At 38.5% G+C, this 17609-nt stretch overlaps 2 protein-coding genes across 2 annotated transcripts; both read right to left on the bottom strand.

Moving 5' to 3' along the window:
- Positions 1-1132: 1132 nt before the first annotated feature.
- On the bottom strand, positions 1133-4333 carry LOC101308972 (sugar transport protein 5-like). The gene is made up of 4 exons (XM_004300591.1): positions 4100-4333; positions 2658-2977; positions 1943-2575; positions 1133-1851 (listed from the first exon to the last, which is right to left on the bottom strand). Exons 1-4 carry the CDS (start codon positions 4233-4235, stop codon positions 1402-1404), a joined length of 1539 nt encoding a protein of 512 aa, XP_004300639.1. The 5' UTR covers positions 4236-4333; the 3' UTR covers positions 1133-1401.
- Positions 4334-5834: 1501 nt separating this feature from the next.
- LOC101298721 (sugar transport protein 5-like) lies at positions 5835-7842 on the bottom strand. Its single transcript, XM_004301871.1, has 4 exons — positions 7707-7842; positions 7171-7490; positions 6331-6963; positions 5835-6251 (listed from the first exon to the last, which is right to left on the bottom strand). The coding sequence occupies exons 1-4, from the start codon at positions 7840-7842 to the stop codon at positions 5835-5837; spliced, it is 1506 nt and encodes a 501-aa protein (XP_004301919.1).
- Positions 7843-17609: the final 9767 nt, after the last annotated feature.

Here is a 17609-nt window from a genome sequence, read left to right as displayed (position 1 = left end):
TATCGTGATTTTTTTTTTTAATAATATATGTTTGTTTTGGTCATTTAGGTTACTTATAAAATCTTAATAGAAACATAAAATAATAGAGGTGTGTATTAAGAGATTAGGGGTGTGTATTTAAAATTTCTCTTTGCTCCTTAATAAAAAAAAAGAGGGAAAAAGACCAGTAACTGCACATCACCCCCTTCGTCTTTCGTCGTTCTTCTTCTTCTCTCTCTCTCTGTCTTCTTTTCTCTACTCTATTATCCTAGAAGAAGAAACCTAACCCAATCATACAATCCAGCTTTTGGAGCTGGCAACTTTGAAATTTTAGAGAAAGAACTTGCATAGAACCAATTTTGGCAAAAAAAAAAAAGAAAAAAAAGAAAAACACTCTTATGCAGGGTCGTGGAGAAGATTGAAGAATGAACTATATATATGATATCAATTACTATGGATTAATTGATAGTATCATCACTATCATGCAATATCTTGATTGAAATTATTGAATATAGGGGAGGAGGAAATCTGGATGTTTGTGAAAGAAAGTTTCGACTTCCTCAACTTCTTTTACATAAGGGGCAAAATGGGAAAATTAGGACAAACATTATGTTGCTGAGTCTACATAGACATTTGTAGGGCACTGGTACATACAGCAACACCCTTCTGAGATAACTGTAAAGTCCAAATGACACTCGTCTCTTGAATTATTATTTTAAAATCATGCACAAAGACACTTTGGATCATCTAGAACGTCAGGAGAATATACCTCTACATAGTTGTACTGGCAAAAATAGTTTGGGCTTCGCCCCCAAAAAAAAAAAGACACCTTAATTTGAAACCCAAATCATAGATCCGCAACTCTTTGATTATCAAATACGTACTTAGAAATACTATAATGTACGTAACCCACCTCATTCTTTCGGCCTGATTGCTTATTTGTCTATTTCCACTCAAATTGTCCAAATAGATGACACCATGGGCCATTTTTCAATGCCTAGCTAGTTCGTAAGACATAAGGTGATGACCATTTTGGTTGAGCAAAATGCACCTTTATTTCGGTCGAATGTCTCTTACATCGGCGGACCCTTCTAAACTAATTTAGGAGTATTAAAAAATTGCTATGCTATATTTAGGTGCAAACACTTTTGATATGATCTAATGAGTGAAAATTTGATTTCAATCTTAAATGGATTTGAAATTTAACTACAAACTCAAATGCACTATCTCACAGTAAAATCTTGTCCACATCAAATCCACGATTGTAATAATTTAGTTGCCACATCGATCAATATACAACTTACTTAAGAATGTAAATCTGATAGCCGGATTACCGTACTTCTGGAGTAGTCACCGATTTCAATCACCAAATGAGGTGACAAATAAGGCAGTGGAACTAGCAGTGGATCTGGAAACGCAGCATTAATATTCATGATTGATAGTGTCCTCCGGTATACTACTCTGAACAAACCGACGCCAATACCAGTGCTTCTCCCACACTGTATGCACCGAGTCCAGTGGTATTCCTTTAGTTTCCGGCAAGAACAGTGCGACAAAAATGGTCATGGCGAATATCCAAGCTCCATAGAATAGGAATGTGCCATATTTGAAATGACACAACATTGACAAGAAGGTTTGCGACAACACAAATGTGGTTGCAAAGTTCATAGCAAGCCCCATGCTCTGGCCTGTGGATCGGATCTTCATGGGGAATATCTCACTTGGTATGAGCCAGCTCAAAGGTCCCCATGACCAACCAAAACCGGCAGCATATAAACACATCAACACTAGGACTAGTATGGCATATCCCTTTGAAATATGCTTGGTGCCGTCAGTACCTGTTGTAATTGCTAGAACAATAGCCACCCCGACCTATATATGCACAAAAAGATCGACCAATTTATACATTCTGGTTCAAAATGACGAGAAGTAAAAGAAATAAAACTTACATGTCCCAACATACCTGAGTAATGAACATTTGGATACCACCTTCCATGAACAAAAATCTCCTCCCGTACCTATCAACCGTATAAGTAGACACAAGAATCGAAACGATATTAACCATTCCGAGTATGATGGCCGCAATCAGGGCAGAATCATTTCCAAATCCGACTGACTGAAACAGCACCGGCGCGTAAAATGCAATGATGTTGATCCCAGTCACTTGCTGGAAAAACGGAATGGCGATCATTCCGATCACAAGTTGAGGCCTGTACTGTCTCTGAAATATAGTCATAAATGGCTCCTCATCGATAGCTTTGGCAATTTCACTATTTTTAATGAGAAGAGCCAGCTCTGGTTCGATGTCTGTATCTTTTCCTCGGATGTTGATTAGGGCTTTCTTGGCTTGCTCGAACTTGTTGCGTTGGACTAGGCTGGAGGGAGAGTCGGTAATGAAGAGTGCACCAAAGGTCATTATGGCAGCTGGGACTATGGCAAGGCCAAGGGAGATACGCCAGCCGTGTTCTTGCTTGGCGGTGGCATAGTTTATGCAGTTGGCGGCAAGGACGCCGATTCCAATGAAGAACTGGAAGCCGGTGCTGAAGGCTCCGCGCCATTTTGGTGGTGCGACTTCGGAGAGGTAGATGGGGGCAGACTGTCCATTGAAGCACTATTAGTAATTGTATGGAGAATGCAACTACTGTTTGTGTGTGTTATATAATTTACGTTAGACTTACTTGGTTAGTGAAACCAACTCCAAACCCTAGCAAGATACGACCCAAGATAAGCATGGCAACATTAACAGCTCCACCATTTAGAGCAGAGCCAACGAGGAAGGTAGAACCACCCAAGAGCATGATGTTCCTCCGGCCTATAATCTTGGCGAGACGGCTCGCCACAAGCGATGCAGCCAAACCAGCTAAGTAGAGAGAGGATGTGAACGATGTCAAAAGCTGACTATCATACACACAGTAAATGTTTGGTTTGGTCTGTGATGCCTTCCTCAGCACGGACGGAAAAAATTTGTGAAGGAATGGTACCATTGTGGTAACACCTCCTGTTAAGATTGTAGATGATCGTGGTTAATCTCATAGCTATTTATCAATAGTAAATCCAGTAAGCCACATATTTTCTCAGTTTATACTAAGCTAGATATATGAAAAAATTAAACTTAAAGTAGATTGACATGTACATCACAAGAACACAATACCCTTGATGCTTGGACATTATTACGCTATATATAAACTATATGGGATAATAATGAGAGCTCTTTACGATAATTAATAATCCATATTTTGTTCTTTGTTTCCTTTTTTTTTTTTTTTTTATATCTGATAAGTACATTTTCTCTAATTGATATTTCAGTCTGTTAGTGACCAGGTAAACACTACTATTCTTAAATTTAATTTCAAGAAACTATAAAATGGACACTATCCTGTGATTTCAGTTCATTACAGAAGACAATATATAATATAATTACAAATTACACAAGATGTTACACCACTGTCATTTTTGTTACTTTTGATAGATATATATATATATATTCACTCAAATTATCCAATGCTATTGGGATGACTGGTGGACAATCATATGACAACCTAACAGTCAATATATATCGTACACTACAGTTCCGCTTGTCGACAAATTGTTTGGTCTTTGATTTTGCATTTTTATTATGATATGGTGTTGGAAAATCATCCATATCTAACCAAACCCTCTCACCCAACGACTAAATGCCATATAAAATACACATAACGTAGCCCTTTCCCAATCATGGAAATACAACTGGGCATGCACTGACCAAAAGATGATCCATTACACAATTAGACTAGACTGCCTGAGCAGGAAAACTGAATTATATATGCTATTGATGCCCAGCTAACATTGCTCATCTTCATTTCCTCAATAGGCAAACTAATTTTTCAGCTAAACAGTGACAATAATATATGAAATACTTGAGAATTTGAGATAATAAATCCATTTCTAACACGTTAATTTGAGAACTTGGAACCAGCACATCCTCCCCTACTCCTCCGACTCGTTAATTCTTCTTGTTTAATTTTCAGTTTTTGGATTCTGGTGTTTGGTACTACTGTATACAAGCAGTTACGTACGACAACGTCCCAGCTAATTCAATTCGAACGTTGAAGCTAATTAATTATGCAAAACAGAAACTGACCTGAAATTCCGATGTCGTAGCCAAATATGAGGCCGCAAGACGCAGCAACGATGCAGGTGATCACCACTGATAACGTTATCTTGCCGTTGTTGATGCCGGTGACCGGACCGTCAACCGCGAAGCCTCCCCCGGCCATTCAGTCCTCTTAATTAGTTTCCTGGGATCTTTCTCTTCTTCTCTTTGTCAGTCTAGTTTTCTCTCTTTTGAGTCTTTGTCTAGCCCTGAATTTGGTGGAGTCTGAGTTGAGGTCATCGATCAGATGGGAGTGATTAATTTATAGGCAAAAAGCGTATATAGTGGCGTTTCACATCTGCTTGCAGTTTATCATATATATATTTGTAGGTTAATTTGTCCATTACCCGCCTCCAAATGAATATATGTAGCTAGAAACCTACCAGCAAAAAGGTGTATGTGGTAAATATACCTAATTCCGTAATCCCTATCCGAAGTATCAAACACCAAAGGAAATACGCATCATGCATTTTATGTTTAGTGCATGCATGGGTCTAATTCTAGCTTAATTAGACACTAATTACTTAATAAGGTAAATCTTAACCAAATAGACATTTCTTTATAAACAAGTTTCTGGTTTAAAAGGTCCCCACTTATATCTTAATGCTCTTGTGTCTTTGTCTTAATTATTTAGATCAGAAATTATTTCTATGAGACTGTAATAATGGAACTCTAGCTGCTTTTTAGATTAAATACAGTTAATGTGCTACAATAATTAATTTTGATTCGTTCTTATTATTTTTTTTATCAAATACACGATTAATGTGCTATAATACTGTGAGTTGAACTCACGATCTCTCACTTAAAAAGATACTTATACTACTAGACTAAATAATATTAGGTTTGATTCGTTCTTATTGATTAGTAACACTTGTATATACATTAACATTCGTTAATTGGCACATGGCGATAATCTACTTCTTTACGCTACAATGGGATCTAACTTAACTTGCATGCCTGTCCTCATTGGTCTTCTAGTTTTATATGACACATAAATTATATCTTTACTCGCAATTTGTACCAAATTTTTGTTATATATCTTTGTGAGGGCTAAGGAATCAGAAAAATGAAATTTAAGTAGAGGTCATCTTGTTGACTTTCACATTCTATTAGATGTTTAATTTCGAAGTTTCGAAACTTCTTCCATGTTTGTCTGCCAAGTTATAAAAAAACAAAGAAACTAATGTATTCAAATTTATCATTTTATGATGAGATCATTTTATATTGTTTAAGCTAACAGTCCAAGACACTAGAGGGAGTAGTTGGCTCGCGCATGAAACCAAACGTGCACCTTCCCTTCCCTTCCCTTCTCTCTTTTGTTTGAGGTGTGGATTTAAGGATTCCAAAATTTCCATATGGGAAATGAGATGGCTTCCAAAATTTCCATACGGTATATCACTGTTTTTTAGTAACGCTGGGCAATTTTATTTTATTAATATATATATTTTTTGGGTAAGCATAGAGGGACTAACGCTAGGCAAATTATAATACGTGATGAGACCATAAAATGATTCAAATACGTAAGATGATAGATGATCAGTAATGGAGGAGTGATGGGGGCTTTGATAAGCAAGTGATGACGAGCTGCTTTATAACACTGTGAGCTTGAGGTGTAAATGAGTCGAGTCGAACTAAACATTAGAGTTCTGAGAAGAATTGATTTAAGGATTTAAGGATAAGTATTATATATTCATGAATCATGATTGATAGTACTGTCCACGGTTTAACCCTGAACGAACCGACGCCAATACCAGTGCTTCTCCCACACCGTATGCATCGATTCCAGTGGTATCCCTTTAGTCTCTGGCAACAACAGAGCAGCAAAAATGGTCATGACCAATATCCAACCTCCATAGAACAAGAATGTGCCATATTTGAGATGGCACAACATTGTCAAGAACGTTTGGGACACCAAAAATGTGGCTGCAAAGTTCACAAAAATCCCGACGCTTTGCCCTGTGGGTCGAATCTTCATGGGGAATATCTCAATTGGTATGAGCCAGTTCATCGGACCCCATGACCAACCAAAACCAGCAGCATAGAAACACATCAACACTAGGATTAGTACGGCATACCCCTTTGATATACGCTTGGTTCCGTCAGTACCTGTTGTAAGTGCTAGAACAATAGCCACCCCAACCTATATATGCACAAAACCACCAATTTTTACATTGTGATTCAAAATTAGAAATGAAAATTACAATTGCATGCCTACGTACCTCAGTAATGATCATTTGGATACCAGCTTCCATCAACAAAAACCTCCTCCCACACCGATCAATCGCAAAAGCAGACACAAGTATCGACAGGATATTAACCATTCCGAGTATGATCGTCGCAAAGAGAGCTGAATCGTTTCCCATCCCTACAGACTGAAACAGCACTGGCGCGTAAAACGCGACGGCGTTGATCCCAGACATCTGATGAAAAAACGGAATGGCAAGCATTCCGATCACAAGTTGAGGCCTGTACTGCCTCTGAAATATAGTCATAAATGGCTCCTCATTGATAGCTTTGGCCATTTCACTATTTCTAATGAGAAGGGCGAGCTCTGGTTCGATGTCTGTGTCTTTGCCTCGGATGTTTAATAAGGCTCTCTTGGCTTGCTCGAGCTTGTTGCGTTCGACTAGGCTTGAGGGGGAGTCGGAAATGAAGAGTGCACCAAAGGTCATTATGGCAGCCGGGACTATGGCAAGGCCGAGGCAGAAACGCCACCCGTGTGGGTGCTTGGCGGCGGCCAAGTTTATGCAGCTGGCAGCCAGGACACCGATACCAATGAAGAACTGGAAGCCGGTGCCGAAGGCTCCGCGCCATTTTGGTGGTGCGACTTCGGAGAGGTAGATGGGAGCAGCCTGTACATTGTAGCGTTAGTAGTGATTAAATGGAGAAAGCAACTTCTGTTTGGTCATGTATTATCTATTCAGCATGTAAAATTTTTACATCTAATTGTTAACTAAAATTTTATGTACAACATGCATGTAGACCAAGGGCAAACCAAGGCCAAACCCTATAATGACAGACTGTACATATATAGCTAAAGGTTTAGTAGTTAGGCTTACTTGGTTAGTGAAACCAAGGCCAAACCCTAGCATCATACGACCCAAGATGAGCATGGCAACATTAACAGCTCCACCATTTAGAGCAGACCCGACGAGGAAGGTAGAACCACCCAAGAGCATGACGTTCCTCCGGCCTAGAGTCTTGACGAGACGGCTTGCCACAAGCGTTGCGAACATACCGGCTATGTAGAGAGAGGATGTGAATGTTGTCAAAATCTGACTATCATATACGCAGTAGATGTTTGGTTTGGTCGCTGCTGCCTTCTTCAGTACGGACGGAAAGAATTTGAGAAGGAATGACGGCATTGTGGTCACTCCTCCTGTGAAGATTGCAGATTATTATGATTAGTCTCATAGCTAGCAATAGTAACACTAATCATTTTCTCAGTTTTAGAATTCTGGTGTTTGGTGCCCCATTATACAAGCGGTTACGTACAATCGAGTGAATCGACAACGCTCATTAGCTAATTCAATTCGAACATTAGAATTAGAAAACCACACAACTGATCGACTAAATCATCTAAACAAAAATGCACCTGAAATTCCGAGGTCGTAGCCATATATGAGGCCACAAGACGCAGCTACAATGCAAGTGATCACTACGGAGAGCGTTATCTTTCCGTTGTTGATGCCGGTGACTGGAACGTCAACGGCATAGCCTTCCACGCCCATTTCCCACGCTCTGTGCTCTTGATTTCCTGGTATTTTTCTCATTTAGCTTTTCTCTGAAAACCCAAAAGCGTACCAGGCCTGAATTTGGCGGAGTCACGTTGAGGTCAATGAAGGAGTCAAGTTAATAGCGTACGTTGCCCATCTTGCCTATAGCGATCCTTGAAGTTCCTATATATGGTGTTGTCCCTGAGGGCGGGTTTGTGTATTTGACATACCTATGGTACATATGTATATGTGGTTAAGTTGGGAATTGGCTAGCTTGCGCGACAAGAAGCTAGGGATGCGCGCGGCTGCTAATCTTATTCAAGGTTCGTGGAATTATTGGAAGCATCTATAGAAGCTCGATCAAAGTGCCTCCAAAGTTACTCATATTCTGTGAAGATGCTCAATGGGGCGTGCATGGAGAATTTGCGCGCATTGGAAGAGTATCACCCAATTGATCATTTCCTGCTTCAAATGTCAACGAGGGAGGGGGACACAGTATGGAGTTGTGGATCGGTATGTTTCGGTTTCGGAAACGGCAGTTTTTTTTCTTCTCTAAATTGGCATCAATCCGGTCAGTTTCCGACTTAAATTAAGGAGCTAGCATGCAATGAAATCTTTATGTGAGGATGAGCTTGAGCTCTTAACTATTCTATTATATATGCGAGGATGAATTGGTATTTTAACGAAATGATCGACTGTTAACTGAAGTAGGTATTAAGCTATTATTAGGTTTCCATTTGCCTGAATGGATGCTAATTATGTAGAGCGTCGGGAAAATGGGCGGACTTTATGGTTAGAGGATGGACCTCTGGATCTCCCTGTTAATTATTATCGATAGTGATATACCTTTGACCGATTAACATGCTAGGGATATGACTCATATGAGTAACTCGATCACCTCCTATGTTTATGGAAGTTGCTGCACTTACACCAGTCAATCTCATTCTTGTGTGTGTTTTTTTGTTTTTTGTTTTGGAATGAATTCTTGTATTCTTCTATTCAAGGAATAGATGTATCTTTCTTTCTCAACACAAAAAAAAAAAAAAAACGCAAATAAGTCGCGATTGATATTGATATCGAATTCTCCACGAGCGGTTATGACATTTCCAAATGCAAATCTAATTTCTTTAATTAGTAGCTAATAATGTGGACATCAAACAAATATTAATTCTTCACGGAATCATAGACGCTACGCTTTAAGTATGTCGACATTTCTTAACATAAAAATGATGGCATTTTGCCAGTTTAAGAGTCATCTATATATGTGACTGTTGGGGTGCATAAAACTTCCGAAGACGAGGTTGACTCACCAACGAATAAAAACTAGAGCGAGAGTTGTCCTAGATTGATCGAGAAGCCTTGAACCTGAGTCATCTAATATTGGCCCTAAATTCAAGGCCAATATTATACTGAAATATGACTCATGAACTTGTGACGTGAGTCATAAAACAATAATAAAACTTGAAAGTAAGATAATAGTTCTGAGTAAAACTTTCGATTGATATAACAAAGATTCTTTTACATCGATTGAGATTATCAATATATTTTGTAAACACAAATAAAGATTTATTGTGATGAAATAAAAGTAGAAATATAAAACATTCTTTGTTAAGTTTACATCGGTTCACCCCGTCCCCAAGAATATATTTGTTACCTGAAAAACATAAATGTGTAGCATCATGAGTTACACTAACCCAGTAAGTACAGCTTACATTCTTATAATGATGTGTCTTATAAGAAATTAAAAATAAACACAACTAAGTAAAAATGTACCAAGAATCATTTTTATTTTTTCTATACCAATTCTTATTTATGCACACACATACACACACACACACACATATACAAGCGTGAATAAATTCATCCATGTGAATATTTAGGAAATTGGTAATCACAAAGATTACGTGCTAGGTCCACTATACCAAAGCACGGATAAGCCGCAACATACCAAGGACAATACCTCAAGGTCGACACTTTCTTCCTATGAGTATTGTTTCTGTATAATCCCGGAGATTATGTAGAATCACGGTGAAACATATAAACAAAAGACAATCATATACAAGAGACATAAGGATATATAGTGGTTCACCATGCCATTGGAGGACATGCCTACGTCCACTTAAGAATCAACTATCATGGCCAATAGGCCTTTGGTGTTACAAGAGCTCTCCAAGATGGAGTGGGTAGGGATCAGGAGTCGTCCTTTCTACATATGGGAAGCCTTCCTTTTATAGCTAAGGAAGGTTCCCTCACATATTATCTTTCCGATGTGGGACTAACTACACATATATTTTCTTATGGTGCCTTCTTGTGGAGCTTGGAAGAGCACCTTCCCGATGTGGTACCGATGATCTTTCACCATGGCGAGGTAGGATATACATTGTATCTACAAGTTTCATGACTGGTCTATGGGCGGGGAAGGTAGTTCCCAACTACCGACTACAAGTCCTCCCAAGTTCCCGTTCAAGACATGTCTTAAGTGGGGACTTAATATATAAAATGCCCATAGACCAGTCATTTATCAACGGGCACCCGGCCCTAGTCCCCCAAAGTCGGTACTCAGGACGTGTGTTGAACGAGTCTTATTTCTAATGGATTTGACGAATTACCAACGGGTACATCCGGTCCTAGTCCCCCCCTCTAAAATGTCCCTTCCGACCCCCGGCCTTAAAACTTATTCGGCAGGGTGAGGTAGTCTGCCAATAAGACAAAAGATGCCCCTCCCCATCCCCGGCCTCAAAACTTATTCGGCCGGGTGAGTGTTTTTATGTTTCCAATGGCAAGGTTCCGTTGGTTCCCTTTCTACGACCATCCGGGTGTTACATTTTTCCATGGACAAAGGTAGCGAGCCCTTTCCATATCCTGTATTACTACTTGAGTGACGGAGTGTTAATGCCGTCCGTGGTTTATCAAGCCACTTGCTCCGTTTTTAAAGGGAAGATACTCACCCGAGATATAACTTTCACGAATAATCTCGGTGATACTCACCCGATATATGCCTTTCATGAATAATCTCGGTGATTCGATCAATAACTTATGCCTCTCGGTCGATTACCTATCCCGCTCGGTGTTACTCGGGATTTCAATGACTTATGCCTCTCGGTCGATTGCCTATCCCGCTTGATATTACTCGGGATTTCCATGACTTATGCCTTTCGGTCGATTGCCTATCCCGCTTGATATTACTTCGGATTTCCATGCATGACTTATGCCTTTTGCGGTGAAATGCCAATCTCTCGGTGGTTTCTCAGTCTAATCATGAAGACTTAGACTTTCATATCCTGATTGTGTTTCCAATCCAATCATGAAGACTTGGAACTCCCATATGTAATGTCCGGGAGGCAAAATAAGATATCAACATAGACTCATAGAGTATGTAAATTTTCCTCAAAACAAATTTGAATAGACAATAGTGATCACGGACTATTTGAATAGACATAGTGTGCAAGATGCTGTCTTTGACTTCAATTTCTACCCACTCAACTCGAACCAAAATTACTAAAACCAAGCCTATTTTAGAGATGGTATTACATGCTTTAAATACATAGCTTAATTTTTGAAAACAAAGCCCTGGATAGAAAGTTACGGTCTTGCAAAGTTGGAACAAAATCTGAAAATCCAGAAAATTCAGGTTTGCTGAGTCTGCTACTGTTTTGGCAAGCTATCTGTCACACCAATAGATAACCAAAACCTGTGAAATTTAACACACACAATGATGGATATATGAACTTTACAAAGGTATTTTCAGATTTCAAAACAAAGGCCTGAGCCGAAAGATATCATGCCTCAAAGTAGGCAAGAAAATCAGCTTTTCTGCAGAATTCTGGAAATTTACAGCAAGAATAAGACTTGGTTTTTGGAAGCTTTATTTCGACTTTTGAAGTAACAAAACAAGTTCTAAAGCTTCAGAACAGAAAGGAACAGATTTCCAGAACACGAAATCATCTTAAACATAACAAACAAGGAATAAAAAAGACCCAAAATTTACTCTGAACACCCAAACTCAAGAATTAACCAAAGAACATACACTTGTTTTCAATTGTTAGAAGAGTCCTAGCTCACAGCAATTATCAAATAGGATGCTCACTTTTACAACACAAGACAAACTTACTACATATCAAGTCTGAAACCAAGTCCATTAAACCGACCAAGTCAAAGTACTAATTATCATGATTTCATAAAGTCCCAAACTCATCCTTCTTTAAGTACTGTGTTCGACTCCTTTGTGCACAACAAACAGAGGACATCATTTAGCACTTGGTCTTCCTTTTACATGCCATTCTAGACTTCACTGATTCAATATGCACAACAACACAGCATACAATTCCTCAGCCCTACAAACACTAATCTCCATGACTTACTCACTTTTGACATTAACACAGTCGTACACGCAAGGTTCCAAACCTTCACAGAATTCAGCTACACACAGTACAACTGAAATATCTTCAGCATCCATTAAATTTATCAGACACCAACATCTCATTTCATTCTAATCATAACAACTATACAAAATCCAATTCTAAACTGATCCATAATCACAGCAAGGACAAAGAAACGTAACATCACCAAAATTTCTCCAAGCTAGTCACAAAGCTACTCACATAAACTTCCAACAATTATCCAATTCACTCTTAAAGTGTTCAGCAGCAAAACTCTATATTTGCTTCTCAAAATTTACTTGCATGCCTTTACATGATTCCTTAATCTTCTTACCACATTTAGACAACCCAAATAGGGAAATTTCAGCATATATACTAAACAATACTACTCATAACATGCAAAAGCAAGCAACTTTCTTCTTCTTCCCTCTCTAATTTCACAGCTAATTTATACATGCAAACCAAATCTACCAACTACCATAGTGTTTAAACACCAACACTGGCAAATCAAAGCAGAAAGATCACAACTTTATAACAAACATTCCCAAACCACAAAATTTTCCTCTCAAAAACACAATAATCACAAATTGAAATCAATGCAGGGTTTTATGTGCATATATAGCATGGGTGTTATATTAGTAGGATGCCATAACCTGCATGCATACTTCCCTAAACTCATATCAGATACCATAGTGTCATCACGAGCATGCATACTTCCACAAACTTATATGTGAAACATGCTTTGAACTTTCGATAAAAGATAATAAAACGAAGGACTTATCTTTGTAGTAAGCTGCTGAATGGCACTACAGGAAATATAGACTTAGCCGATGGAAACAACTCGTCGCCTAAGACTCACTATTTGTCACCTAGGAACTTGACCGACGAATTATCCGTCGTCTAAGTTCCATCGCCTAAGTGTCGTGAGGTAGACACTTACGTGACGGAACTGAAGTTAGTTGTCGACTAAGAGCGATCAAATCAGACGGACATTGACTGCCTTGTCGACAAACCGAATCGTCGATAAAAATCTTTATCGACGGACAGTTTTTGTCGGACGTATTCTTAGCCGACAATTATGAAATACTTCTTAGCCGACGGAATTATCGTCGGCATGTATGTTTAGCGATGAATACTGCATCGTCCTTACGCAACGGAAAATTCGTCGGTAAAGTTGTTATCCGACGAATACCTAACAGTTCTTAGTCGACGATTGATCTTTGTATTCGTCGGATAGGTTGTTTATCTTAAGCGACGAATGTCACTATTTCCGTCGCCTAGGTATTTTATCTTGGGAGACGAATGTTTCTGTTCCGTGGCTTTGGTTGTTTATCTTGGGCGACGAAGGTTTCTGTTTCCGTCGCTGAAGACAAATATCTTGGGTGATGAAGGTTACTGTTTCAGTCGCCCAAGATAAATATCTTGGGCAACGAAGGTTACTGGTTCCGTCGCCTAAGAGATTTTATTTAGGGTGAAAAAACAGTGAAGTTTTTTGTTATTTTTTTAGGGTTTACTGTTTCCGAAAATTACAAATCAGTAACAATAATGAAACACATACAGATACATATATACCGGAAGCACTGGATTTGGACCATTTTTCATATATTGATCATAGATGGACAAATATTATTATATATATATACAAAATAATTAATGAATTAAGTAGGTAGAAAATTGTTCATACAATCTAGCTAAACTATGATTGAAGTACTACAAAATCAATAATTCCAAGGACGTCGGTTGTCTAATTCTGTATTATCGCCTAAATCATCATTGTTTTATGGGGAAACATTTGGAGGAGGAGGAAACTGTGGCATACCTAGGTGCTCATAAATGGCTGCAACTTGGGATTGCACAACACTATACATAGACTCAGCATGCAGGGCACGTTGCTGGACCTCTTGGAATTGCTGTTGGGCACCATGCTGGACCTCTGTTAACTGCTTCTGGGCACACTTCTCTAATTCCTTTAGTCTCTGCTCATAGCGCTCCTGCACCTCTTGGAGTTGCTGCTCATTAACTCTAAGAGGACGACTACGTGAAGTGGAACAATTTGAAGAATGGCTCAAGTCTTGCTCGCCTCCTCGTCCCATCCCTCTGATCTCCTTTCCTTTGCGAGTTTTGAGCACCGTACGCAACACCTCAATTTGTTGGGACTGAACACTTTCCATAATCTGCTCCTCCGTCGCGTCAGGGTGTTGTTCCTTAAATGCATCTTTTCGTTTATTGACCTCATTAACCTTGTCATTCTGCATTTAAAATACATCAATTAATAAACAAAACATGCAGCTCAACATTTCCATAACAAAGTTTACTGGTTGCAATTCATTATCTCCCTTTGAATTTCATGGCCACAACACACAACAGATACCCTAATAAATAACTTTATTGCTCCCTAGTAAACCCAGTAGAAGTTTACTACCCCCCAGTAAACTTCTACTGGGGGTCAGTATTCTACTGGGGGGCAGTAAACTTGCAATTCATTATCTCCCTTTCAGTTTTATGGCCACAACACACAACAGATACCCTAATAAACAACTTTATTGCTCCCTAATAAACCCAGTAGAAGTTTACTGCCCCCCAGTAAACTTCTACTGGAGGTTAGTAAACTTGCAATTCATTATCTCCCTTTCAGTTTCATGGCCACAACACACAACAGATACCCTAATAAACAACTTTATTAATTGCTCCCTAGTAAACAACTTTATTGCTCCCTAAAACTATACATCTTAATTAATGACAATGATAATAACACTTTTTTTTTGGTTTTGGAAGAAGCAAGAAAACATGACATTCTAATTGGACAGTGCCTACATTCAACTTAATGGTCTCATATATATACCAATAGCCGGATTTACACATGCTTGAACCATTTGCTAAGCTTATATAAAGTAAAAGGAAAGACACTTACATATTTCTTGGTCGTATCTTCATCACCAGCCCTGATATAGGTCTTCTCAAAACCTTTGATAATTGGAAGCTGCTCCCCTTGTATTCTAAGTTCCTCCATTGTGTAGATGATAAGAGAGGACCTCGTGTGGTGGTGCATAGTCTTCTCCCCATGGTTCCGCTTGTTTGCCAAGGAGAGTCTCTAATATATACACGAAAAAATATTAAATAGATTAGTAAAATACAAGGTAATTTAAAAAAAAATAATGAAGGTAATTTAAAAAAATGACCTTGAACGTATCTGACTCGAAGTGCTGGCATAGAAACTCCCACTGGTCTTCTCTCCCAATGAAATCTGAAGGCATGCTAGAGGACCCTTCATTCAGATAAACTTTGTGGCACTGGTACTTCCAGTCGTTGTACCTCTCCTGTGCCCTCTTCAGTATCCAATTGAACATTGGCTCATCATTTTCATCCCACTCGTACTTTGGCTAAGGAAGAAATTAAAAAAAACTTCTCATGTTAAGCACTAGAAAAAAAAAAAAAAATTAAGACACCCAATTACTATCACAAAACACATCTTTCAATTCATATCAACACACAATACTTTACACACATTCAATCATACTTTACACATATCCATAACATTTTCACTTTATAAGAAAACTCAGTCTTATGCAAACATATCCTTAGACATGAAATTTTATCAACAGAGAGATGTCAATTCAGTCAGTTCATGCCTTCCAATTACATAAGCGATATATATGTTATCAAACAAATGTAATTAAGTAAATTTACTTTTCATATACATTTCAGTTACCTACCGACATTGCATTCCACACCTTCCACTTCTTAGTTTGATCAAGGTCGTAGAACGTGCTTGCCCTCATTCCCACCAAACTCTTGATAAGACGTATTTGCACACGCATCAATTAACCCTGTCAACAAATCAATCATAGTATAAAGCAAGCAGGGATCGTTCTAAACCGGGGATCCAACCACAGGGTAGATCCACTAACCTAATATAAATGTCGAAATAAGCATATAAGGTTTAAATGCTTGATGATTTCAGAATAGACATTGGAAATAAATCCTAAATTACCTCTATACATATTTACATGTGATCAACCAACAATCATGCAAACACAACCAAACAACCATGCAAGAACAAAGAAGACGATCTCTAATCTCAATTAAGTCCACACCGTGAGTAAATACACAACCTTAATTTGATATGCACATAAGTTCCTACGTGGTTCCTATGACATAGACATACTTTGAATTAGACTACGGGTTTCCTCCAACATCGTGACACAAACAAGCTCGGCTACGTGCTCTACTTATAGGTCACACACATAAACTAATCATGCAATTACGTATCACATAAAGAATCGATGTGTTTAAGCACAAGTCTAAATCAAACATAGGTAGAAAATCGGTGAAATAACAAAGACAATGCAACTTATCAACTATTTGTATCAAAGTCGAACCTTGGATGATTAACACATGCAACATCAACTACTTGTATCAATTACACATGAAAATAGAAGAATACACCGAAAATCTTAAAGTACATGGACATAAAACTCACGGCATAAACCTAAAATCATTGATCATAAATCGTAAACTTCAATTCAATACATGACTCAAAAGTACTTCTATCTCATAGACAAGAATCGAAACATACTTAAGCAAAAACCCAAAACAAACATCAATAAGAACAAAACACATTCTAATCCGAAAGTAAAAGATGGAATTCACTCTCAAAATATCCCTACTTGTTATATTCTTCGAGTGAGCGGAACCCTAGGCTACTTGCTTCGGATCAAGGATGATGGTGAGTTCGGATTATGGTGTTTGGAGAATGATGGAGTTTCGGCAAAGCTTTGGTGTAATTTTGCAAGGGTTGATGATGATGAACCGCTGCCATGCCGTGCCCTATATATAGAGTAACAAGACTTGATCTCCAAGAATTCCTCAAGCACAAGGAATCCTTATTAAATCGGCAAAACCAAGTCCAAGTTGGATTGAACTTCCTCTCTTGGTCTTCAAGTAATCATTATGCATTAAGGAATGACAAAACCATCTTGAACTTGGAAAACCTTCCCTCTTAGGCCGCCCGGTCTCTTTCCTTGGTGACTTGGGAAATCTCACGGCATCTTCCATACATATCTAGGATTGTACTTCTCCTAGCTCAAGCAGGAACTCCTAGCTGCCGGCCACCTTTCCCTCATGAGTCAGGAAAACATTTTCTGGTCAACACGGGTTTAGACTTTCCTGAAATAGAAATAAGAAAATTAGAAACTAGGAAAGAGGAAAGATGGAATCCTGATCAAGACAGGAAACAAGGATTTCCAACACTTAGCACAATTTCAACACCAAATTATTCAAATCCGAAAATACTATGTATTCTAACACTAAAACCTACATATTTCTACATTAAGCAATTATTCTATACTAAACACAAATATAAAGCTAAAACAACTAAATAGGAGTTAACAAAGGGTAAATAAA

Source organism: Fragaria vesca, linkage group LG5 (genome assembly GCF_000184155.1).
Source record: "Fragaria vesca subsp. vesca linkage group LG5, FraVesHawaii_1.0, whole genome shotgun sequence".
Classification (NCBI taxonomy): Eukaryota; Viridiplantae; Streptophyta; class Magnoliopsida; order Rosales; family Rosaceae; genus Fragaria; species Fragaria vesca.
This window is presented reverse-complemented; position numbering and strand designations above follow the sequence as displayed.

Bases quoted from the DNA above. Each gene is read 5' to 3' on its own strand.
- LOC101298721 (XM_004301871.1), bottom strand. From the start codon at position 7,842: ATGGGCGTGGAAGGCTATGCCGTTGACGTTCCAGTCACCGGCATCAAC. The intron at 7,491-7,706 runs GTGCATTTTTGT...CAATCTTCACAG, and splicing joins CTACGACCTCGGAATTTCAG to GAGGAGTGACCACAATGCCG. The intron at 6,964-7,170 runs GTAAGCCTAACT...TACAATGTACAG, and splicing joins GCCTTGGTTTCACTAACCAA to GCTGCTCCCATCTACCTCTC.
- LOC101308972 (XM_004300591.1), bottom strand. From the start codon at position 4,235: ATGGCCGGGGGAGGCTTCGCGGTTGACGGTCCGGTCACCGGCATCAAC. The intron at 2,576-2,657 runs GTAAGTCTAACG...TTCAATGGACAG, and splicing joins GAGTTGGTTTCACTAACCAA to TCTGCCCCCATCTACCTCTC. The intron at 1,852-1,942 runs GTATGTTGGGAC...GTGCATATATAG, and splicing joins TCCAAATGTTCATTACTCAG to GTCGGGGTGGCTATTGTTCT.